Source organism: Caloenas nicobarica, chromosome 1 (genome assembly GCF_036013445.1).
Source record: "Caloenas nicobarica isolate bCalNic1 chromosome 1, bCalNic1.hap1, whole genome shotgun sequence".
Classification (NCBI taxonomy): Eukaryota; Metazoa; Chordata; class Aves; order Columbiformes; family Columbidae; genus Caloenas; species Caloenas nicobarica.
The window spans coordinates 211,595,696-211,620,004 of NC_088245.1; the positions used below are offsets into that span (position 1 = coordinate 211,595,696).

General features: G+C 49.3%; 1 protein-coding gene across 1 annotated transcript in view; it reads left to right on the top strand.

Annotated features, from left to right (window-relative positions):
• The window catches only part of GAB2 (GRB2 associated binding protein 2), a 108,745-nt gene that overhangs the window by 43,021 nt on the left and 41,415 nt on the right, over window positions 1-24,309 (top strand). Inside the window, exon 2 of the mRNA XM_065651591.1 lies at window positions 20,175-20,475. Coding sequence (XP_065507663.1) covers window positions 20,175-20,475 — 301 coding nt within the window. The remainder of the gene's footprint in view (window positions 1-20,174; window positions 20,476-24,309) is intronic.

The following is a 24,309-nucleotide window of genomic DNA, read 5'->3' on the forward strand; positions in this document are numbered from 1 at the left end:
ACAGCGTAGGAAGGAGGACCAGGGAGTCTTGTTTCTCTGACTGTGTCCATGCAGCGTATGGGCTGAATGTTTCCTTTGTGGTTTGGTCTATGAAGGCTTGTGTCTCACCCTTTGCTCTCGTGCCAGGGAGTCCCAGCACTTCCATCCTGGAGCTGTCTCGCTGGGACAAAGGACATCAGTCTCTGCACAACTTCCCTCGCTCTCCCCTTAGCCCTTCTGACAGTTTTGTGTTGGAGTGGAGCATGTTTAAGTGGGTCAACAAAGAGGCCATTTTTCTCAGCGCAAAGTACCCTAATAAATTAACCAGTGAGGATTTTAATAATACATGAAAGGAGAGAGATTCGCTGCTTTTGTAAAGGCTTTTCAGCTACTGGCAGGGTCAGCAGCTGGGTCGGTGGCCGCTGGGATTCCAGCAGAGGGAGAGGTGGTGGGCATCATCCTCCACTGATGAGCAGATCTGTGCTGCTGGACCAAAATAGAGCTGCCCCCGTTTCAAGCAACTGCTATAAGTGTCGTTAATGGCTTTTCAACACACAGTAACAGTCAGACAGAGGAGCTGCTGTGGGGTGAAGTTACCATCCACTCTTCTGTCCACTCCTCTGGAGCCCGAAGCACATGGGCTTCCAGCTGGGTTTCTAAAAAGATGAGGCTGGTGTGATCAGTCGGGGGGAACAGTAGGCTACTGCAGTTGTGTCTAGCTGCAGCCACTTTTAATGGAATAATTTAAATTTAAGGAGAAAAGGCTAATCCACAGAGTTCACACTGAACAGTCCTGCTGATCCAGTAGCTTCTCAGCTGTTGTAAAGTGTTTTTCAGCACCTCAGCTGATTTATTCCCCTTTGGCTTCCTTGGTTTTAAAGAAGTCTTTAAACAACGCAATCTGTTACTGTGACCCCGGGTTATTTTTCTGCCCTATTCAGGCAGATTTGTGGACATTCTTCAGGTCACAGTAGGAATATTTGATGTCAAGAACCTGTTCTCACTGTGGTGTTGGTCAGGCAGGAAATAGAAATGACCAGAAATCCTGTAACATCCCAAATATACTATTGCAAGGGCCTCTATAGGCTATAATTTTTAGAAGACAATAGACATGAGCACTTCCCTTAGGAGTAGCTTTTCTTTGAGTAGGCCACCTTCTCATCTGTTTGACCTTCTCATCTATGTTGGTTAAACCTTACCACTGTTAATCAAGTGACTTACTATGCATTTGAGTTCCCAAAGCCAAATAGACTATTCTGTGCTCAGGAATATCTTCCCCAGGCTTTGCTTGCTGGCAGAAGGCAAAGGCTGGAGCAGAGACGTGGTTAATAAAGTGCGTCGGCACTACGTTGACCGCTGTTCCTGAAGGCCACGATGGACTCTGCCAATGCACAGTTGTACACCAGAGTATCCATCAGACCCTAGACATCTGCATTTGAGGTGCTACCTTCTGGAGAAGATCTCTTTCTTTCTGTGAGGAGGCCCATGGCTTTCCTTGCTCTCTTCCAAATTCTGGGTGGATAATCTCTGGAGACTGCCTTCTCAAATTCTCAATGGCTACTTCCCCCTGATTTTTGGAAGAGATGCCATCACTGAAGGACCTTGGAGAGATTTGAAAATCTGGTATTTGAGGAAGAGGTGAGCAGAGCAGTATCCAAAGTTCCTGCAGGGAAAGCTCATGGAGGTCCTGGAAGCAGCTATCTTCTTGCCTTTCCACCAAAGCATGGGAAAAGAAAACAACAGCTTTCCAGATATGGGGAGAAGGGATTTGGGTTAATCCTGAATAAAGGTGTTACTTCCAGTCCAGAAGGCAGCAGAAATATTCAGAAGAGACTCCCTAGGCAGCAAAAGGTCGATGCCCAGCGTCAATCCTGGGCCAAATGGTGGAGCCCACAGTTCTGTTGACGGCAGGTCAGCCATAGGGTAGTGAGGGTAACCTGTACAGCCCTGAGCATGTGGCAAGTGAATTAAAACCTGGTGGATCCCAGAAAGATGTCACCTAAAAATGTGGGTTTTCTTCATGCTGTTTTTCAGGGATCAGTACTAGGTCTCAGCATTTCCCTAAGTGAAGCAGATCCGATGGCTCCTGTGGGGAGAAGCTGCCAGTATCAGAAAGGGTAATGAAACGGTAAATGTCGAAGACAAATTCATCAGACAAGGCAGTCTGGGTCACTTGGCAAGCAGAGCGCATTTGAAAAAAACCAAACAAACAAAAACCAAAACAACCCAAATGTTAAAACACAGCCCAATGCAAAATTGTACATCAAAGGAGAAGAAATTAGGATTGTTCCTACGTAAAGTGGCAGTGAATCACCAAACGCAGGGTTTTCTGGGCTTAGCAGAAAGAAACCACACAAGCAGCTCCTGACGTGAGTTGAAGCTGAGGCAGAAACAGCTACTGAGACCTTTGATGTCTAAATGAAGGGGTAGGACATGCATTTGTTTTTCCTTGTGTGCAGCAATGGCAAAACACATTAGAGTGGCTGGCTACTAATGTCGATGCTGAAGAGGAAGAAAGGGAACATGAAAATATTGCAGTAATAGTGTTTAGCACAGCAAATGCTTAGGCTGGCAGCTGGTTAGTTTTTTGGAAGAGCTGAGAGGTTGGAGTTGACAGATGATGGTGATATTTTCTCCCCGTGAAGGTGTTAGGGACACTCCAGTCTGGTGGAGAAGGGCATCACGAGAGCCCTTTGCAAGATGCCAAAGCCACAAAGTGACAGATTGGAAGCAACCCCCTCCTTGCCTTTTCTTTCTGGAGATGGTGGCTAAATACGAGAACAAGTGAGCGGTTACTGGTGTCCATATGGGCATAAATGTGCATTTAATTAAGAGCCTGTGACACAGAAGAAATCAGTTTATAATCATTGAATAATTCAGGTTGCGAGGGACCTCAGGAGACATGGGCTGCCTGAATCTGTGATTCACAGAGGTTGTGGGGAAACCTGGAGAAAATGTCCTTCTGTAGGCACGGGGTTGTGGGACTGGAAGGGCTGTGAGGACTCAACACACACCCCAGCCAACTGTTGTCACTGACAGCTGTTTGGGCTCTTGGGGACATATGGAGAGATGTACCTTTTCCGAAATTGGACAGGGCTTTGTTTCTTTTTTCCCCCCACCTCACACCCCAGGGTTCTGCTATGCAGATACGTACTTTACAATCTAGTACAATCAAAGCTTGAAACAGATTTTTCCAAAAGGTGCTTGTATACCCATCCCGCTTCATTTATTCGGTTGTTCTCAGCACCACTTAAAATATCTCCATTTCTCACCACGTATTTTGTTCCTTTAACACAGCCAAGAGGAACAGACCTCAATATTGCCGTTAAGCAATCAACAACACACAAAACAAACAAATACTTTAAAATCCTTTTAAATGGTAATGGTGTGCGTACTCCGTTCTGGTGCAGAACTTGGTTATCTAGTAGGTGAAAAGCGCTCCAAGGACTGGGAGCCCCCTCACCTGCTCGCACCCCTCTCCTCGCATCACTCGAGTAATGGGAGGAAAAACGAGCAAGAGCCGAGGAGGAATTCCTCTCTTTCCTGCTCAGAAAATCGCCAGTGTCTGATATTAAATGATTCACGTTCTCTAGCACAAATAAAGCAAAAAGAGGTTGTATAAACATTCCCTTCTCCCTCTCTGAAGAGCACACCCAACCCTGAAATAGTCTGGGCAGCTCTGGGCAACGCCAACCAGCAAGAAAGGAGAGGCACTCACTGTGGCAGGCTTGAAAGCAGAAATGTGTGTATTTTAGCCGGCCACCTTCAACCCAGCTGCGCAAGAAGTGAGATTTGGACCCTTGTGTTGTGGAGATCTGGGGTTGTCCCTGTGTACACCTGAGTTATCCAGCCCAAGAGCGTGGTACCTGCTGGGAGAGCTGTTGTGTGGGCTGGGGTGGGCATGGCTGATGGAGGAGAGCCCTGGGGAGCATCAGGATGTGCATGTCCCTTCTGCGAGTGTCTCCTGGAAACCGGTAAATCCCTCAGCAGGTTTCAGTGGGGCCTGGCAGCAGGAGGAGATAATTAGGTCTCTACAAGTTTCATCTAAAAAGGGTGTGCTGGAAGAGGAGATAACTCTTCTTTTAACTAAGGAGAGGCTTTCGCCTGAGCTCACTCATTATGAAACACCAGGGAATCTGCTCATTAGGGTGCCCTTTCTAAGCTGCAGAAATGACCCCCAGCTCCCAAAATCAACTAAGCCATGAGAATATAGTCCATGAGTGAGTGCTATTGTTGCTGGTCTCCATGGAACTATTTTTCTTGTAGAATGAATCATAGAATGTCCTGAGTTGGAAGGGACCCCCAAGGATGATCGAGTCCAACTCCTGTCCCTGCACAGGACAACCCCACAGTTCACACCGTGTGTCTGAGGACGTTGTCCAGTCTCTTCTTGAACACTGTCAGGTTGGGGCCGTGACACCTCCCTGGGGAGCCTGTTCCAGTGTCCAGCACCCTCTGGGTGAAGAACCTTTTCCTCATGTCCAACCTGAACCTCCCCTGGTACATCTTCCTGCCATTCCCTGGGGTTCTGTCACTGGTCGCTAAAGAGAAGAGTTCGGTGCCTGCCCCTCCTGCTCCCCTTGTGAGGAAGATATAGACCACCATGAGCTCTCCCCTCAGTCTTCTCCAAGCTGAACAAACCCAGTGACTTCAGCCGCTCCTCATACAGCTTCCCCTCCAAACCCTTCACCAGCTTCACCTTTGGCAATGCTGTGCTCGATGCACCCCAGGACACGGTTGGCCCTCTTGGCTGCCAGAGCACGCTGCTGGCTCAACTGTAGGGCCTTTCAGCTCCATTTCTCACTTTTGCCCACATTTGCTGTGTTTGGCCTCACAGCCTCCTGCCCTTCTGTCTTGCCAAAGTACCAACCACGCTCATGTTTCCCAGAGCAAAGCCAGAGCAGCACGTGAACCCATGATGGACTCTGCCACGAGGGTCGGTGTGGACAATGCTGGCCCCCTTGCTGCTTCCAAGCCTGGCACGTTTGAACATTCATAGAGGGTCAAACCCAAGTCCATCTAGTGTCGAATGTTGCACCATGGTCAGTAAGCAGGTGTCTAGAGAAGACTCCCTCCTTGTCCTAATATTTCCTCTGTCGTCAACAGCTTTCAGTGCAGACTTCCATTGCTACAAATCATGGCACTCAGTAACCTTTGGGAGATTTGGTTTCCACCATCTTTTCCAGTCTCCACTTAGGGCCAGCTAAACTTGAAGCCTCCAGAACATCCTTCAGCAAGGAGTCTCACGAGTCATTTCTGTGTTGCCTGAATGAAAATATCTTTTTGTGTGCCCTGAGCCTGGCTCCTGTTACCTTTCAGTGATGCCTTATCACTCTTCTATTAGACGAGAGTGAGTAGGTCATCTCCACCACCTTCTCCCTGCCATTAATGGTTTCCTCATCATCTCTCCTATCCCAACTCTTTTCCAGACTGAGGGGTCCTGTCTCGCTTAATAGTTCCTTGCAGAGAATCATCCTTGTTTCCCACTTTGTGCCAGCAACTGTGATGCTGGCCATGCCACTTGGCGAGCTACTGTGAGATGCAAAGGGTTGTCCAGGAGACTGTGAGTTCAGTGCAAGCCAAATCAGTCCAATTCCTCCATTTTTCCGTAGTTTACAGACACAACAGGGCTGCTTCTCTTCCCCCTTCACGTAAATTATCCTCTGATGTTTCTGGTGTGCACTTACACGTTTGTGTTCTTTTCACTCTGGGATAGCTACAGGAGGAGCACCAAGCTACCAAGTTGGGCATGGTTAGGTATGGTTGTTCCTGATGCACTCATGAGATATTTGCTCACTCTTTGGACTAAAAGTGTTCCCATTTCCTTATCCGATCTGCACCATAGACCCCCTAAAAAGTGCCCAGCTGTCTTCTAAAGCCCATACTGAAATGTGTGGTCTGTTCCAAGTCCCAGGAATCCACCGTTGTCACCATTGCCTTTGCGAAAGGCCCGTGTTTGGCTCAGGCTGCAGCAACTTTGCTCAAAATTGAATGATCTTAACCCGTTCACTGTCATTTGTCGGTCTCAACCGCGACAGTTCACAAAAATCTTGGGTTTACTTAAAGATAATCTACATGGGGACACAAAGTCTACCATTTGTCCAGGTCTAAGAGGAGTCCCTTGCTGCCACAAGAGCAGATCAGTAGCTTGAAGGTGTTGAACCTCCTCCAGCCTCCTGTATTTTGGGGCAAAATTTGTCTTCTGGGCCTGATACCAGCTGGAGGACATCCTGGTGGTCCAGCCCCACAGCAGCACTATAAATGCCTCCCCACTTGTCAGGGGACATTTGGACAGGGATAAATGGCTTCGTTTCCTCCAAAAGCGAGTCCGTCTGGATGTGCCAAAGTCACTTAAATACCTGAACCCACATCTAGAGGCGAGCACATTTTTCTGTGTCAAAAAAAATTATTGCTGTGAGCAAATGGTTTGTGCAGACACTTGCAACTTGACCACAGCTAGACATAAACTAGACATGAACAGTGGAAATTTCCTCAAGGAAAAGACTGTAGAGGCAGCGTGATGGTAGCCAAGGGGTAGAGAAGTGATTTATTGGCTTGGGAGCCAGAAGGCAAGTTAAGGACCTCACTGCTGCTGCAGATTTGAGTAGCCCTGGCTGGGTTGGCTCTTCTTTCATTCCTCCTCTGCCTTTTCTCTTCCACTCTGGCATCTCTGAGCTAATGTTTCTCACAGCGTCTGGCACAAAGCGGCCCCAATTTTGCAAAATGTCTCATGTTGGGGCTGCCACGGTAATGTCTCCTTGACAAAAAAAAAGCTACAGCAGGCAAAGATGAAGGTCGAAATTTTGCAAAGGCATGAGGATGCCCAGTTCCCATGGTGTTCCTGGGGATCTGGTGTTATTTTTCAGAAGATTTGTTGGAATGTGTTGTGGAAGGCAAAACAAAGTGAGACTTGAGGGAGTGCGTTTAACCGAAGGAAACCTAAACTCTGCAAAACCTTGTACTGCTGGACCCGGTGCTGGTTCCTGTATGTCAGGTGGAAGTTTTGGCAGTTTGGAGCGCAACACCCCTCACTCCGCTCCCAGCCGATGTCCCGATGGTGCAACTATCTCTCAAAAGAGGAGCTGGGCACCACAATACTCAAGAAGTGCAGTTTTGTCACATTATCTCACTCTTGCAGAGGTTAGTCCGGCTGGAGATAGTTACGCACTGAGATAATGGGACATGAAAGTGGCTGAAAATTAACAAGCTTCCGAGTTTTTCTAAAATCAGAAATCATTCCTGGAGAGGCAAGTGTATCCCAAATATCCTGCTAAAAGCCAGGTAAACCTGGAAACCAGTCCTTTAGGTGATGGGAGAAACTTCTTGATGCTTTACTACCATCTTCAGCCTCACGATACCTGCAGCTCATCATCTCAAACTAAGCAGGGGACTGTGATTTTTGCTGTGCATAGAGTCTGTTAAGCTCAGAAGAGGTTCGGTATCACGTCTTCCGAGATGTGTCCTTTTACATCGTTGACTTGATCTTCCTAATCATCTTTTTTCTGGATAACCTGATAACCCTTTTTCTGCAGCCTTTGAACGAAGGAAGTGACATGCTAAGGAAAGGGGGAGGCGTCCTGGCACACCTCTCATTCCTGTTGTCCACCTCTGTGTCCATCTGTATTTCCATCTGCCTTCACCCGAGAGACTGAGGGCAGACCAGTTTAATTATGGGATTCATTCCTAGAGCTGACACAGGTGCCTACCCCCAAACGACTGAAACTAAGCCTCAAATCGGCCTTTTCAGGTTCTTTTCTTGGTTCAGAAGCGTTGTTTTAAATCAGTTTTGCTTTGAAACACAAGCAGTGTTCAGTGTTTGGAAAGAGTTCACTGTCTGGGAAATATGTTTCTTATACCAACCCCTTTCCCGCTGCCTCTGGACCTCATGGATGCTCATGCATATGGGACAAAAAAACCCCAAATGCAATGCCCTGCCTGGAAAATGTCAGAACCTGGCATAGGTTTGCTGAGAAAGTCTGGGGCAGGATCCATGGCCCCTACCAGCACAGAGTGTGGCTTTTTGGGAGCAGATCTCTGTTCTTGGGTTAGCAATTTGGGGTACCCCAAAGCTAGGGGCGAGGGAAGGGAAACCACTGACGGTGCTGTGGGATTTATTTTGCTCTTGCAGAGGCCAGAAAGCTAGAAAAACTCAGTTATCAAAACGTTGTGCTGGGAGTCATTTGTTCATGCCGCGTTCCCATGTCCAACCCTGCTTGTGTAATGGCCGGGAAGGCGCTTATCAGGGCCTGATACCAAAGTCTCAGGAGAGAAAAAAAATCTCCGAGCAGTCTGCTTTTTCTTCCGAAAGCCTCAAGTTGAAAAAGCAAAGTAAACTCCACTCTCACTGTTGGCATGTTCGCGTGGCCTGGGCTGACATACCCCAGCAGGTTGTTTTGCTCTTGCTCAGCTCTGCAGGGTTGAATTTAGTCAATGGTGGTGGCTGAGTTTTGCAGAGAGGCTTGAGAAGCACCAGTCTCGATGCGCATCATATAAAATGCATATAACTTTAGTATACGAACATATATGATAAGTACAATGCAACGTAATAAGTCGCTGGGGCATCCTGTTTGGTTATCACAGCCCCTTGTCCATGTCAGCCCCCAAAGAGGCAATGAGGTACAAGCCAGCCCCCGCAGCACTGTGCCGGCACCGGTGATGGTGAGGGACGGGGACCGCGCAGCATTGTGCTCGGTTCACCACTGACATGGTGGAGCCACGTGCTTGTGCCCAGGGAGGTGACACGGCAGTGCCACCACCCCCAGTCTGCCCCAGCATCGAGTCAGGATGCGGCCGGAGTGGATGCAGGGACCAGGTAGCATCCCTGGGATTGGCATCGCTGAAAACAAAGCACCTCGAGGCCAAGGATGAAAAATCCTTTTAGTGGCCCTGGCCTCTGGATCAGAACCAGACTAAACAGTCAACTGGAGACTCGCTGCAATCCCGTCAGGGCCCCGAGGGTGTTGTCGGCAGCGTTGCTTTTGTAGGACACGGTCCCTCTGGCTGTGCTGTTTTTCTCAGGCTGGCTGATGGGGGCTTGGGGCACGGGCGATGAAGGTGTCATCTCCTCCCTTCGATGGGTGTCCTGTAAATCCCTGGGGAGCCGCCAGCTCTGCCCGTCCCCACGCAAGGACACTCATCTGCCTGCATCTCCGCATCTCCTTTGGGTGCCACTCTCCTCCCCATGCAAAGGGTGTGCCACGACGGGGCAGGGAGAGATTTGGGCTAGGAATAACAGAGTGCAACACGGAACAGAGCTGAATAGCAGGAAATACTTGCAGATAACAAAATCCATGGCATGGCAGCAGGGACACAGTGAAGGCCCCACATGTGGACCATTCGCAGACAACCCCTGGCAGGAGCTGGGCTCCAGCTCGCTCCTTCAATCCCCACATTTTCCCAGCACCTTCTTGCTTGCAAAGATGCCTTGGAGCTTTCAGCAGAAGAAATTACCCGGAAAAGGTTGTTTTATTCAAGGAAAGTTAAAAAATGCCGGTGCTGCGCTTTGTCATGCTAAATACTGAGGATGGGTGCACGGCCAGGGGATGCATTGGTCCCACATGGGGGCTTGGGGTCTGAGCGGTCTCACCAGGTCCCCGTATTACAAGTTCAACACTCTTTGCTGGGAACTGGATCTAATTATGGAAAAGTTATTTAGATTTGGAGATAACTGAGGTCAGAAATGACCTTTGGTGGTCTCCAGACCAACCTCCCGCTCAAATCAGGGCCAGCTTGAAGTTAGGGCCAACTCTGAAGGTAAATCACATTGTTCCTGGTCTTTTCCAGACAGGTTTTGAATATCTCCAAGGAGGGACATCACCCTATCTATTTTTTTTTTTTTTTTTTGACCTGCCGCTCTCCATGAAGCCTTTTCCTTACACCTAATTTGACTTTCCCCATTGCCTCTTATGCTGTCCTGGTAGGGTTTGGCTCCATCTGCTCTCGACACTCCAGGCAGGGGCACTCCTGGCCCACCCCAGGGTCTCCCCTGCGTCTTTCTTTCTCAGACCGTCACAGCTCATCTGGCAGTGTACACACAACCTCACTACTTGGTATTTTGTTTTCACAACCGATCCTTAATCAGGCGCAGAAACATGGTCAGCGCCCTCACATCCTGGAGAGACATCTTTATTTTCCTAAGATTGACCATGAGCATCACTGAGCTACTGAAATCTTTCCAACTGGAGAACTCCCGTAAAATAAATACAGAGGGAAATGTTTTCCACATTGTGTCACTGCTTTTTTGCCTGTCGCATTCGCAGACAGGGGGTCCTCCAGCTCACACCAGCATCCCTTTAGCTCCAAGCCATCCCAACCCCTTCCTTCCCTGGTATTAAATAACTGATGGCAGGAGGTGGTTTTAAATATTATGAGGTTTTAAATGATCTTGCAAACAGGTTTTAGTGTGTGCTTAAGCCTCACCTGCTTAAAATCCTATCTCAGCCAGCCATGAGTGATGCTCGGTGCGGGAAGTCTCGCACCAGCCGTGCTGCCCTGGGGTGGATTTCGCACGTAGCGATTCAACGTGCGCTCTGAAGTCTAATTACACCTCTGACAGCAGGAAAAAAAAAATCCCAGCGAGGGAAAGGTCAATTTGACAGCCTGAGATACACACTGAATTGGGGGTTTTTCGCATCGCCGTTACTTCCCCCGACCCCGCAGCGAGCTCAGGAAGAGCCACGTTGTACCCCAGCAAGGTTTCCTGTGCCCTGCGGGGTCTCGCCGCTGCAGCACGGCTTTATTAACGCTGCCAATCAAGCCTCCCCAAAGCGATGCCGCTAACGAACTCACCGTGCACTCAGCCACAGCAGACGCATGATTAGCAGCCATCAGTCTCCGTCCCTTTGAAGGGTGAGAGGACCGGGGTTGGGACCTGTCTGTTCCCAACAAAAGGTGCCGTGAGAGGGTGGAGGGCAAGGAGAAGGTGCTTGGAGAGACATGGGGGGGTCTGGGAGAGCAGGAGGGGGCTCAGGGTGCTCCTGTTTGCTCTTGGGCTTAGGGACATCAGGGTCGGATGGCTGTGGTGCGTCCCCAAGGTGCTTTGTGGGGACGACCAGCCCCCATTTACCTGAGCAGACACTGGGGAATTCCACGCTGCTTGCAAATCTTCTTCCAAACTACATTTCCTTTGAGTTAACGCTAACACAGGGAGACGAGAGACTTTTTTGCATGAATAATAAAACCAGCATCCATCTGTCCATCAGCTGAGATAAAAAGCCTCCAGGGACACAAAGGAAGACAACATTATTATACAGGTCACCAGTAGGTTATTTTGCAATCCTCCTGTATAGGGCTTTATTCCCCGATGCTGATGGCACCAGTGGCAGTAGGGGACCGTGTCCCTTCTGCAGGGCTGCAGGGATGAGGTGGCTGGGTAAGGGTCAGCCTTAGCACAAGGTAACACAATCCAACAACTACAATCAGCGTCATTGTTGCTCACGGCAAAAACAATAACAGCACTAAGCAAGTCAAGCCACTGGAAATGTGCTCTCGGGATACCCCCGTAATCTCTATGCCTCCTTCCCCAGGATGATCTTGCCAGGATGGCTAAAGTGGTGGCAGCCAGGAGGGGACAGCAAGGGGACACGGTGGCTGGAAAGAGCAGCGAGACCTTTCCAGGCATCGCGGTCCTTCTGGCGTGCTCCTGGAGTATGAGCTCCTCTCCGCCATGCCAGATGCACCAGGAGCCAGGGGGAGAATGTGCTCGATGCAGTGCAGTGTGAAAACTGGGGGCACATGGGCTGGGACAGGCTCGGGGCTTTCAGTAGGCATGGTGGCATCCCCACCGGCAGCTGGTGGCAATGGGGACAATGGCAGGAAACATCCTGCACCCAGCATTTCTCTGGCTCTGGGCAAATCCAGGGCACAAGCACCCACTTGCCCTGCTATGGGGTCTTCCGCTCGAATTGCTCAGTCCTTGACTTCATCCCGGTGTGAGAAATTTGCCCAGTGTCACAGCTAGGTCACTCATCCTGCCTGCCAGCTCAGATTAGATCCTGTGATTTGTGTCAGATCAGATTTTGGAAGGTTTATTTCACACTGGTGGTGTGCTACACTCCCAGGGACAAAGGTGGCGGTGGGGGGAGAAAGAGCAGGACAGAGAGATTTCATGGGAAATGTATCTTTTCTTCTCTTCTCTTCTCTTCTCTTCTCTCCTCTCCTCTCCTCTCCTCTCCTCTCCTCTCCTCTCCTCTCCTCTCCTCTCCTCTCCTCTCCTCTCCTCTCTTCTTCTTCTCTTCTCTTCTCTTCTCTTCTCCTCTCTTCTCTTCTCCTCTCTTCTCTCTTCTTCTCCTCTTCTCTTCTCTTCTCTTCTCTTCTCTTCCCTTCTCTCCTCTCCTCTCCTCTCCTCTCCTCTTCTTCTCTTCTCTTCTCTTCTCTTCTCTTCTCTTCTCTTCTCTTCCCTTCTCTCCTCTCCTCTCCTCTCCTCTCCTCTCCTCTTCTTCTCTTCTCTTCTCTTCTCTTCTCTTCTCTTCCCTTCTCTTCTCTTCTCTCCTCTCCTCTCCTCTCCTCTCCTCTCCTCTCCTCTTCTTCTCTTCTCTTCTCTTCTCTTCTCTTCCCTTCTCTTCTCTTCTCTCCTCTCCTCTCCTCTCCTCTCCTCTCCTCTTCTTCTCTTCTCTTCTCTTCTCTTCCCTTCTCTCCTCTCCTCTCCTCTCCTCTCCTCTCCTCTCCTCTCCTCTTCTTCTCTTCTCTTCTCTTCTCTTCTCTTCTCTTCTCTCCTCTCCTCTCCTCTCCTCTCCTCTCCTCTCCTCTCCTCTCCTCTTCTTCTCTTCTCTTCTCTTCTCTTCTCTTCCCTTCTCTTCCCTTCTCTCCTCTCCTCTCCTCTCCTCTCCTCTTCTCTCTTCTTCTTCTCTTCTCTTCTCTTCTCTTCTCTTCTCTTCTCTTCTCTTCTCTTCTCTTCTCTTCTCCTCTCTTCTCTCTTCTTCTCCTCTTCTCTTCTCTTCTCTTCTCTTCTCTCCTCTCCTCTCCTCTCCTCTTCTTCTCTTCTCTTCTCTTCTCTTCTCTTCTCTTCTCTTCTCTTCTCTTCTCTTCCCTTCTCTTCTCTTCTCTTCTCTCCTCTCCTCTCCTCTCCTCTCCTCTCCTCTCCTCTTCTCTCTTCTTCTTCTCTTCTCTTCTCTTCTCTTCTCTTCTCTTCTCTTCTCTTCTCTTCTCTTCTCTTCTCTTCTCTTCTCTCTTCTTCTCCTCTTTTCTTCTCTTCTCTCCTCTCCTCTCCTCTCCTCTCCTCTCCTCTCCTCTCCTCTCCTCTCCTTCTTTTTCCTATCCCTATATAGTCTATGAGGGTGTGGTGGTAAAATCACTAATATTTAAGATTTGAGAGGTCTGACTCAGAAGTTTATCCTAACTAAAAGAACATTCCTTTTGACTAAAAGCTAACAGTCTCTGACTCTTTCAACTCCCCACTTCGGAACTAAGATAATACTGGGTGGGCCACTCCTGTAGGCTCCACCAAGAGCCACCTCTCTGTACTGTCACTATATTTGTTGTTTGAGTCTTTCTTAGGATTGTGGCAGTTAGCAAGCTCCCTCCTGGGGATGGATACCTGGCTTTTCAGACAGTTAAATTATTGTTTTCCTCACCTCTTTCTTTGTTTCTGAAAAAATATACAGACTGGGGCTCTGCAATCACTTGGCAGAGAACAGGAGAGCAGAGGCGGAGATGCTGTTGGAATGTCCTGTTGCTATGATCATAGTTAATAAAGCTTCTTTTTGACCTGTTCTCAATTGTATAACACTCGGAGTTCCCAGCTTCTCCAGCAAGGGACAGTCTGAGCCCTCTACACTGGTGCCACCAGCTCTGTCACAGCATTTGGCCATCAGGACAGCCACAGGGGGCATAAGCAACCTTACTCATGGTGTGATCAGAAGATCTCCCATGACAGCATCTCAGTTGCTCAAGAGCAGCCACCTCTCTGGTTTGGTTCTTCCAAATTCGGACCAGTACTATTTATTAATAATATCTTCATCAATCACATGGACAGTGGGATAGAGTGCACTCTCAGCAAGTTCACAGATGACCCCAAGCTGAGTGGTGCAGGTGACACACCTGAGGGACGGGATCCATCCAGAGGGACCTGGACAAGCTCGAGAAGTGGGCCCGAGTGAACCTCATGAGGTTCAACAAGGCCAAGTGCAAGGTCCGGCACCTGGTACAGGGCAACTCCCAGTATCAATCCAGGCTGGGGACGGAGGGATGGAGAGCAGCCCCCAGGAGAAGGATTTCAGAGTACTGGTGGATGAAAGATTAGACATGAGCCGGCAACGTGCGCTTGCAGCCCAGAAATCCACCCGTGCCCTGGGCTGCATCCCCAGCAGCGTGAGCAGCAGGTGGAGGGAGGGGATTCTGCCCCTCTGCTCCGCTCTGTGAGACCCCCCTGCAGTGCTGGGCCAGCTCTGGGTCCTCAGCACAGGACACACGTGGACCTGCTGGAGAGGGGCCAGAGGAGCCCCAGAAATGATGCGAGGCTGGAACAGCTCTGCTGGGAGGACAGGCTGAGAGAGCTGGGGTGTTCAGCTGCAGAAGAGAAGCTCCGGGGAGACCTTAGTGCGGCCCTTCTGTACTTAAAAGGGGCTGAGAAGAAAGATGGGGACAGACTTTTGAGCAAGGCCTGTTGTGATAGGACAAGGGGTGATGGTTTTAAACTAAAGGAGAGAGATTCAGGCCAGACATGAGGAAGAAATGTTTTCCCCTGAGGGTGGTGAGAGCCTGTCCCAGGTTGGCCAGAGAGGTGGTGGATGCCCCATCCCTGGAGACATCCCAGGCCAGGCTGGACGGGGCTCTGAGCAACCTGAGCTGGTGCAGATGTCCCTGCTCATGGCAGGGGGGGCACTGGGGGAGCTTTGAAGGTCCCTTCAACCCAAACTATTCTATGATTCTACATTTCTAAGATGCTATGATTCTGGCTCCTCACCCAGCAGATGAGACGGGAAGGGTCCCAGCTGCAACCTGAGCTGCTCAGAGCTACTGGGGTGCTCCAACTAATAAAATAACCAGTTGTCTCCACCTACCCAACATTCCAACCCATAAAACAACCAATTCCAGATAGTATCCACCTGGGAAACATTCAATTTTTTTAAACTGTAACTTGCCACAACAATGTTGAGGTGGAAAGCAACCAAGCAGCTGTCACAGTTCTCGGCACCCAGGCAGGATTTACATCGTACTGGCAGCAGGATGGGCCTGTTTTTATCAAAAAAGTCTTTAAAATACATACTTGCAAAGCGTCAAAATATTTCTCAACGGTTCTAAGGGCCTTTAGCAGCTGTAATTTAACTCCGAAGCAACCTGAAGCAGGCAGAGGACCACACAGCTGGAAGTCTGTGCTATAAAGGCACCATTTTATGGATGTTAAGCTGTTTGCCTCTCTAAACTGTAAAGCTCTTAAAGAAGCACAGCCGTTGGCTCACACCACGTGGCGGCGGGGCACGGTGTTTTGGCAGGAGCGAGCTCACAGCAGGAGCCAGGAAGAAACAGAAATGAGGAGAGGAGAAAAATTCCAGTGGAGGAGAAGATGTGCGTTGGCCATTACGGCCCTGTGATGGGAGAATAAGGTCTTGGAAACGTGGCAGCAGAGAGTGGAGGTTCACATGGAGTTGCATCATCTCATTCACCGTGGGCTGCGATTGCTGTGAACATATAGATCCTATGCATCCCACTGCTGTCGCAGCTGGTGGCTGGTAGGCCCTTAAATCGCCCTCTTGAAGGAAGGTGGTGTTCTAGGGAAGTCTAAGCATGGAAGATTTGGATTATATTGATAGCTTTGACTGGGGAAATAGGTGTCCCAGAAGGTTGGGCCGCATGCTGCAGGCTGTATCTAAATGTTGTTGCAAGCTCCATTAGCCCATGAAATGCTCCAAGCACAGCCCTGGGCCAACAAACACAAGCTGAGCCCTTTCCCTAATAGAGACATAGCAACTCCATGGTTAAGAACCAACATATACTTGCTAAGCTTAGTGCTCAGAAATTCAAAGAAACAGGGAAAATCTCCACAAAAATAAGAAGGTTTCTGGCTGTTTCTTTATTATTTCCTTCCATTCTCTTCTAATGGCCAACACTCACTGTGCCCTTGTGGCCAAGAAGGCCAATGGCATCCTGGGGTGTATTAGAAGGGGGGTGGTTAGTAGGTCCAGAGAGGTTCTCCTTCCCCTCTACTCTGCCCTGGTGAGACCTCATCTGGAATATTGTGTCCAGTTCTGGGCCCCTCAGTTCAAGAAGGACAGGGAACTGCTGGAGAGAGTCCAGCGCAGGGCCACAAAGATGATTAAGGGAGTGGAGCATCTCCCTTATGAGGAAAGGCTGAGGGAGCTGGGTCTCTTTAGCTTGGAGAAGAGGAGACTGAGGGGTGACCTCATTAATGTTTATAAATATATAAAGGGTGGGTGTCACGAGGATGGAGCTAGGCTCTTCTCGGTGACAACCAACAGTAAGACAAGGGGTAATGGGTCCAAGCTGGAACACAAGAGGTTCCACTTAAATGTGAGAAGAAACTTCTTCTCAGTGAGGGTGACGGAACACTGGAACAGGCTGCCCAGGGGGGTTGTGGATTCTCCTTCTCTGGAGACATTCAAAACCCGCCTGGACGCCTTCCTGTGTAACCTCACCTAAGTTTTCCTGCTCTGGCAGGGGGATTGGACTAGATGATCTTTTGAGGTCCCTTCCAATCCCTAACATTCTGTGATTCTGTGATTCTGTGTGATTTCTCTGGCCCAGAAGCTGATCTCAGGAGGCAGAAATGGCTGGTCCTGCTGTGAGGATGTGCGGTGGGAGATGCATCCAGCTGTGCTGCTTGCAGCCACTTGTCCAGGACAGGCAATTCCGGCAGCTGCTGCCATGAGCTGTTGCTCTGGGTTAGAAGCTGTTTTAGAAAAACACTGGTGACTGTTTGTCGTCATGAGGGCACCAGGCAGAGGTGGACAGGGTGGTTGTCCCAGTTTGGTGGGGCTGTTGCTCTGTCCAAGGGTCCCACCCCCCAGTGATACTCCAGCTCTTGAAGCTTCCCAAGAAATTTTGTCCGGCCAAAGCAGCTGTTTTGCAACCAGCTTATGTTAGGACTTAGCCAGTACCACTAGACTGCCTGTGTTATATTGTTTTCTCTGGCAAATATTGACTGCGTGGGGCTTTCCATTGCTACCAGACAGACTAAAGAGAACAAGAGAAGTTGTGGCTCTCGCATTGACTCTAAAAAGGGAAGCCGTGGTGGCATTGCTGGCCTTGCTTGCAGCATTTCCTCCTATTTTTTCCCATGAAAGCTCTAAATTCTAGAGTAGCTTCTGTACTTTGTGGGGTTTTTAATGCAGCTTCTCAGCCGTGAAGGGATACTGCAAGACTTGACTCTGAATGGCTGGAAAGCAACCAGTCAAGTAGCAAGAACTGGTGTTGGATGTCCCTTAATTCAGGTGGTGCTTCATGCGACTGCACAACTTGATCTCCTTTCAGACCCCCTCACTGATGTGTGCTCATGTCTTAGTCCTGCTGAGCGGCTGCAAATAAATAGTTTGGTGTTAATAGGAAGAAGCTAACGGGACATTTTCCACCTAGAGCTAGAAAAAATGTTCATGAGTTTGTTTCCCCATATTTTAGGTGATCCATTTTGAGAGGATGGACTAGCAAATTATTGCTGCTGCCTGGTGAAATTGTTTCTTTCCCTCCCTGATGGATGAAGCTCCACCACGTGTGGGGGCTTTTTTTTGTCTAAGAGCAGCAGTTTTGATGAGAAGTGAGTGAGCATCTCCCAGATAAAACCAAAATCTGCAAGCCTTGCACATCCTCTTGCTAAGCAATTTGCTGCTCCACTGCATTTGGAAGATTGCACTGAAGTTGCTTTCCTGGCACCAGGAGCCAGTTTGAGAATTAGTGCAAAACTAATTCAGTTACAAATCTCAAAGACACTAACAAAAGCTATTTTTAAGCCTTTGAGAAATACAGGGCAAGTTGGATCATTCAGAGAAAATACCACAGAGGTTTCTTATCCTTATTTCAGCAACCACATTCTCCAAAATTGTTGCATCCTGGTGCAACTGGGTGTCCAAGATGGCACAAGCCCAATCGCCAACATGCAAAGTCACCTCCTAGCACACCACTCTTCTTGCTGTCTCTCTTGCATTACTAAAGATGTTTGTGTGTGTCTGTTGGCTCTTCCTTCTTAGGAACGTCATGTGCTTTCTCATGACCCAACATCTCATAATCACACGAACCCAAAACCCGGTAATCTAAAAAAAAAAAAAAAGAAATAGACCCTTAATGTCCACAGCTGGGGCAGGGCAGTGGGGATCACATCCCCTCCCTTGGCATCTTTTGCTGCAAACTGAGGTCTGTGTCAGGTGAGGCAGGACCACCAGCAATACCCCGTATCACCCCACACATCCACACGGGCCATATCCAGCCCACATTGTTCATGTGGTTCTCAAACTTTCACCACCTTCAGAGGGAGCCTGAACAAACTCAGGTGTTTTAAGGGCTATGCTTAGACATAGTCCTTCCCTTCTATCTTTCGGTGCTTAAAAGGGGCTGATAAGAAAGATGGGGACAGACTTTTTAGCGGGTTCTGTTGTGATAAGACAAGGGGTGATGGTTTTAAACTAAAAGAGGGCAGATTCAGGCCAGACATGAGGAAGAAATTTTTGACACTGAGGGTCATGAAACACTGTCCCAGGTTGGCCAGAGAGGTGGTGGATGCCCCATCCCTGGAGACATCCCAGGCCAGGCTGGACGGGGCTCTGAGCAACCTGAGCTGGTGCAGATGTCCCTGCTCATGGCAGGGGGGGCACTGGATGAGCTTTGAAGGTCCCTTCCAACCCAAATTATGATTCTATGAGTCTGTGATTCTATGATATGCCGGGGAAACTGAGCCCTCTGCAAGGCAGCATAGCTCTGCAGTGGGGAACAGCTCCAGGACTGTCCCTCCTACAGGATGCTCATACGGAGCTCACTCCCCAAAAAAACCCTCCAACTCATGAGATGGGGAGTTACACCTGCATGATTCTCTGTGTAATGTAAATTGCAGCATTTAGCACATTATCGTTGTGGCTGTTGCCCTTCCTGTGGGCTCCCAACTGCATTTGGAGTGGGGAGAACAGAGGGGCCACAGATCTCGGTGCCAGGGCTGATGGCTGACATTTATTTTTTCCAGTTTGCTTCAAAACCTGTAGCCCTCTGAGTCTGTCCCCTGAGGTAGTTTGGCCAGGGGCCGCTGTCAGCAGCGTTTCAAAGAATCGGTGATAACCTTTTCCTTTGTAACGGCTTTCCTATGTACCAGGGAGCAGAAGATGCTGGAAAACAAATGAAGCTTGGATTCTCCATGGGTCTCTTTGGCATTATTCCTCATATTTAAAAAATTAAACCAGTTCCCCGCTGGCTTTATTAGCCTTTCTATCCTGGCATTTAAACAGAGATGGTATTGGCGTGGTCGGTATCTGCCGATGCGTGCTGTGATGCTCTCGGGGGTTTCTCTGAAGGGCAGGATACCCGGGGCACTGTATCCAAAGCACGTGAGCTCCTCTGAGCTGCTGGAAGGTATTTCAGCAGTGCGATTGCCGGTAATGCTGCCCCGCAGGTTATCTCACATCAAGGAGCAAAGGATATTCAGGTTCTGGGAGGGTAACTGGGCTGTAGAGTAGGAGTAAGCTTGATATAAGCTTCAAGTGAACCTCTTGGGGTCATTTTAAGCTAGAATTGTATTTCAGTATTTAATTCACTCAGATAACTGGTGAGATTTGAGTACTGAACTGAGCTGAGTCTGTGCACAGCTTGCAGAGATGTCCTGAGCAGCATCTCAGAGCATCCCGGGGCATCTACAACTAGTAGATGAGTAGATGAGTGTTGATCTCTTCTCCCAGGTAACGAGTGATAGGACAAGAGGAAATGGCCTCAAGTTGCACCAGGGGAGGTTTAGATTGGATATAAGGAAAAAATTATTATAGAAAGGGTTGTCGGGCATTGGAACAGGCTGCCCAGTCACAATTGAGTTGAGTCATAATCCCTGGAGGGGTTTAAAAGATGTGGAGATGTGGCATTTAGGGACATGATTTAGAGGTGGACTTGGCGGTGTTGGGTTAACAGTTGGACTTGATGATCTTAAACATCTTTTCCAACATAAATGATTCTATGATTCTATGTCCATCTGTGTCACCCTGTGCATGGCAGCGGTTTCTTGGCCTTCATGACTTGAGCGATGGGGTTCACACTTCCTCTCTTCTCGGTTTCAGGCATGGAAGAAACGCTGGTTCGTCCTGCGCAGCGGTCGAATGAGTGGCGACCCTGACGTTCTCGAGTACTACAAAAATGACCACTCCAAGAAACCTTTGCGTGTCATCAACCTCAATTTCTGTGAGCAAGTGGACGCAGGCCTGACCTTCAACAAGAAGGAGCTGCAAGACAGCTACATCTTCGACATCAAGACCAGTGACAGGACCTTCTACCTGGTGGCTGAGACTGAGGACGACATGAACAAATGGGTTCGCAGCATCTGCCAGATCTGTGGCTTCAACCAGTCCGAGGAGAACACAGGTACTGTGGGAGCTATGTCCATGGTCAAGAGCATCTCCTGTCCCCTCATGGGGCCCAGCTCCTCTTTCAGATTCAGATCAGGGAGTGGAGATGCAACCTGCCACAAGGCTGGGAGAGCTGGGGTGTGAAATGGATTGAAATTTGTGAAACCTCCACGAGGTTTTCCTACCTTTGACATCTGAAGCAGAGCAGGCTTTGCCCCAGTGAGCAACCTAAGTTATTTTTCCCCCCATAGATGTAGACTTTTGAACCACTTATAAGAAGGTGGTGGGGTCTAGGGACTTTTTTAGGTGCAGCCTTTGTCTCCATCCATCAACAAAGTCCCTTTGAAAGTTGTGTGAACCAGCAGTGAACATCCCTCTCATTCAGAAGTTTCAGTCCCTTGATGGGATGAGGGGAAAGCTTTACTAGGACCATGGTGCATCAAAAGCAGCATGGCCAGCAGGTGGAGGGAGGGGATTCTGCCCCTCTGCTCCGCTCTGTGAGCCCCCCCTGCAGTGCTGGGCCAGCTCTGGGTCCTCAGCACAGGACACACATGGACCTGCTGGAGAGGGGCCAGAGGAGCCCCAGAAATGATGCGAGGCTGGAACAGCTCTGCTGGGAGGACAGGCTGAGAGAGCTGGGGTGTTCAGCTGGAGAACAGAAGCTCCAGGGAGACCTTAGTGCGGCCTTTCCATGCTTAAAAGGGGCTGATAAGAAAGGTGGGGACAGACTTTTGAGCAGGGCCTGTTGTGATAGGGCAAGGGGTGATGGTTTTAAACTAAAAGATGGGAGATTCAGGCCAGATATGAGGAAGAAATATTTTCCCCTGAGGGTGGTGAGACACTGCCCAGGTTTCCCAGAGGGGTGGTGGATGCCCCATCCCTGGAGACATCCCAGGCCAGGCTGGACGGGGCTCTGAGCAACCTGAGCTGGTGCAGATGTCCCTGCTCATGGCAGGGGATTGGAACTAGGTGATATTTAAGGTTCCTTCCAACCCAAACAATTCTATGTTTCTATGATTCTATATCGCTCCCCACTGTGGCTGTCCCCACCACCAACAGGATCCCTTGTGAAGGGCAGATGAAACCTCCTCATCCACATCCCCATCTCCCCCTGGGACCCACTGGGAAAGCGCTGGGAGGGGAGAGGAAAACACCAGGTGGTTTTACGCAGCAACAGGACCTGTTGCACCGGTCATGCTCCACTGTCCAAACCCAGCTGCACTTTGGGATACCTCTGCAGTGAGCATCAGCAAGGTGCCTTCATTTCCCCAGCATCACGAGGGCTCCCAAGATGGGCAGGGATGGGGATGAACACGGGGTGCAGCACTGCGGTTCTCTGCTGGTCTCATTACACCAGGTAGCACCTGTGGACATGTTTGCTTTATCTCATCCATGGCCCAGTTTCATCCAGGGGAGCCCAGTCCCATGCTTTGTCTACACGTAACTCCCCGTGATAACATCCAGCTTGAATCTGTTTTGGTCCCTCGTGGCACAGCTGCCGTCGGCGCGAGCTGAAACCCTGCCAAGAGCTTGTCAGGCAGGACAGCAAACAAAGCATCGCAGCAGCGCGAATGCGATCTTCACCCGCTGACGCACGAAACAGGACGTCACCTTGGCAATGGGTATACAAGTGGTAGAAAGGATCCTTGATAACACCGCCAGCACGGTCTCGTAGGGAAAGGTCAGGCTAAATAAATTACATCACGTTCCGATGTCAGCAGTGCAGTCCTCGAGGTTCAGTGTAATCGCTCAAGCCCCTTTTTAACAGCTGTTTTCTTGCAGGATTTTCCACTTTGCGTGCGTTCAGCTGGGGAAACTGTTTTCTTCCCATTTAGTAAAATGAGCTTTTAGCCCAGTGGCAGTGGGATCAATACTGGACTTCAGTGAAATATAAATCTGGGCAGCAAAAGGAAAAACGATCTCCCGCTTGCAAGTACATCTGTCCCAAAGGGCACATAGGGCTTGTCAGGCTGCAGAGATCTGAGCGCTATTCCCTGCAGGATCACCGAGTGACATCACCAAAAGAGGAACAAAAATCCCTATTTGTAACAAAATCACAGCTCGTTAATGCTGTAGGGAAAGTACCCCCTTGAAACAGTACCCAGCTGCCAAAGCCTGTTTTTCTGAGTCAGGCGAGAAAAAGCCTATGACGGCAAATGCAGCAGATGTGTCCAGATGCTGCAGAAAAGAGGGAGCATGAATTATTCAGGGCTGGTGCTTTGCTTTGGTGCTCACCGAAGAGGTGACCCCATGCTCGCCTTTTTTTCACCAACCCTGCTAAGTAATGCCAAATAAATCATCGATTTCCCAAAGTATATCGTGTTTGTTTAAAGGACCCACAGCCCAGCGTTTAGCAGAGAGGTTGCAGGATTGCTGCAGCATGATGGATGTTGGGAGTCTTGTCCATCTTGGTGTAGATAAACCCATCACCCATAAGGAAGATGGGGACAGAATTTTGAGCAGGGCCTGTTGGGATAGGGGTGATGGTTTTAAACTAAAGGACGGGAGATTCAGGCCGGACGTGAGGAAGAAATTTTTTGCACTGAGGGTGGTGAGAGCCTGTCCCAGGTTGGCCAGAGAGGTGGTGGATGCCCCATCCCTGGAGACATCCCAGGCCAGGCTGGACGGGGCTCTGAGCAACCTGAGCTGGTGCAGATGTCCCTGCTCATGGCAGGGGTGGCACTGGATGAGCTTGGAAGGTCCCTTCCAACCCAAACTATTCTATAATTCTATGATGCATGACGGGAGGAATAAAACAGTTATAGTCAATATTTGTAACTGCTGCGCTCCCTCTACATCACCTCCTTGAAGCGCTGTGTTGATGGGCAGGAGAGGATGAGGAGTTTGCATGGGAATAAGACAGTTCCTGGGTAGAAATAGAGCTTGGGACCTTTTAATATTTCTTCGCTCCCTCATCCTCAAGCCCCTCTATGCCTTGTTGTAGTCTCTGCCTTGGAGAATGAATGAGTCAGTAACTGGATGCACCAAAAAGAAGACGAAAAGGTAACCATCATGGGCAGAAACAGCTCCAAGCTAATTGTAGCAATTAATTAACTAAACCTCCCTCTCCCAGCAGACAGGCAGGGTGGCGGAACGGGATCAGAAACTGCTGGGGAAGCCGCTGTGCACATTTTTCTGGTTGTTCTTGTTCCTGAGTGCGTGACTGCTTTACGCTGACCTGAAAGCCTTGCTGGGTCCAGCCCCAAAGCCAGGCTGTTCCCGGCTGGGTTATATTTGCATCCTAGCTAGAGAAACTCTCCATCACCAGCAAAGGCGTTTACTCCAGCTGCCATCACATCCTGAATTACCTCCTGCTTGAAGGGATACCCCACATCATCTGAGCCCCAGCCACTGGTCACGAGTGTGTTTTTAACCCACTGGTGGTGGAAAAGAAACCCATTAGCTTTTGGGGCAGTTTAGGTAAAAGCCTATTTCACCAGCTCCCCACAATGGTAGGGAAAAGATGGGGGTTTGGTTGCTTTTTAGCATGGTTTACTGAGCAAACGGGCAACCTGAAAGCAGCTGCACGCAGTGATGCGAGCTGGCTGCAAACTCTCTGCACCAGTGTGGGATCGTGCTTAAGTGCTGCCTGCACTCCAAAAGGCAAAAAAATTAAAAGGTGAAACAAATTTATACCCTTTGATGCTTCTTTCTGTTTGCAGCTTAATGGGAGAGTGTAAATTTTCTGTCGCTTGGTTTTTGCATTAGTCCTTCATGTCCTGTCTAGACTGGGGGAGTCTAAGGATTAAGAAATAGGCTGGAGTTTAGGGTGGTTTAACGTCGTGCTGCAGTTAGCTGCTGGTTTAGCTGATCACTGGCTGCCTTATACATCTGGTTTATTGAAAGGAAG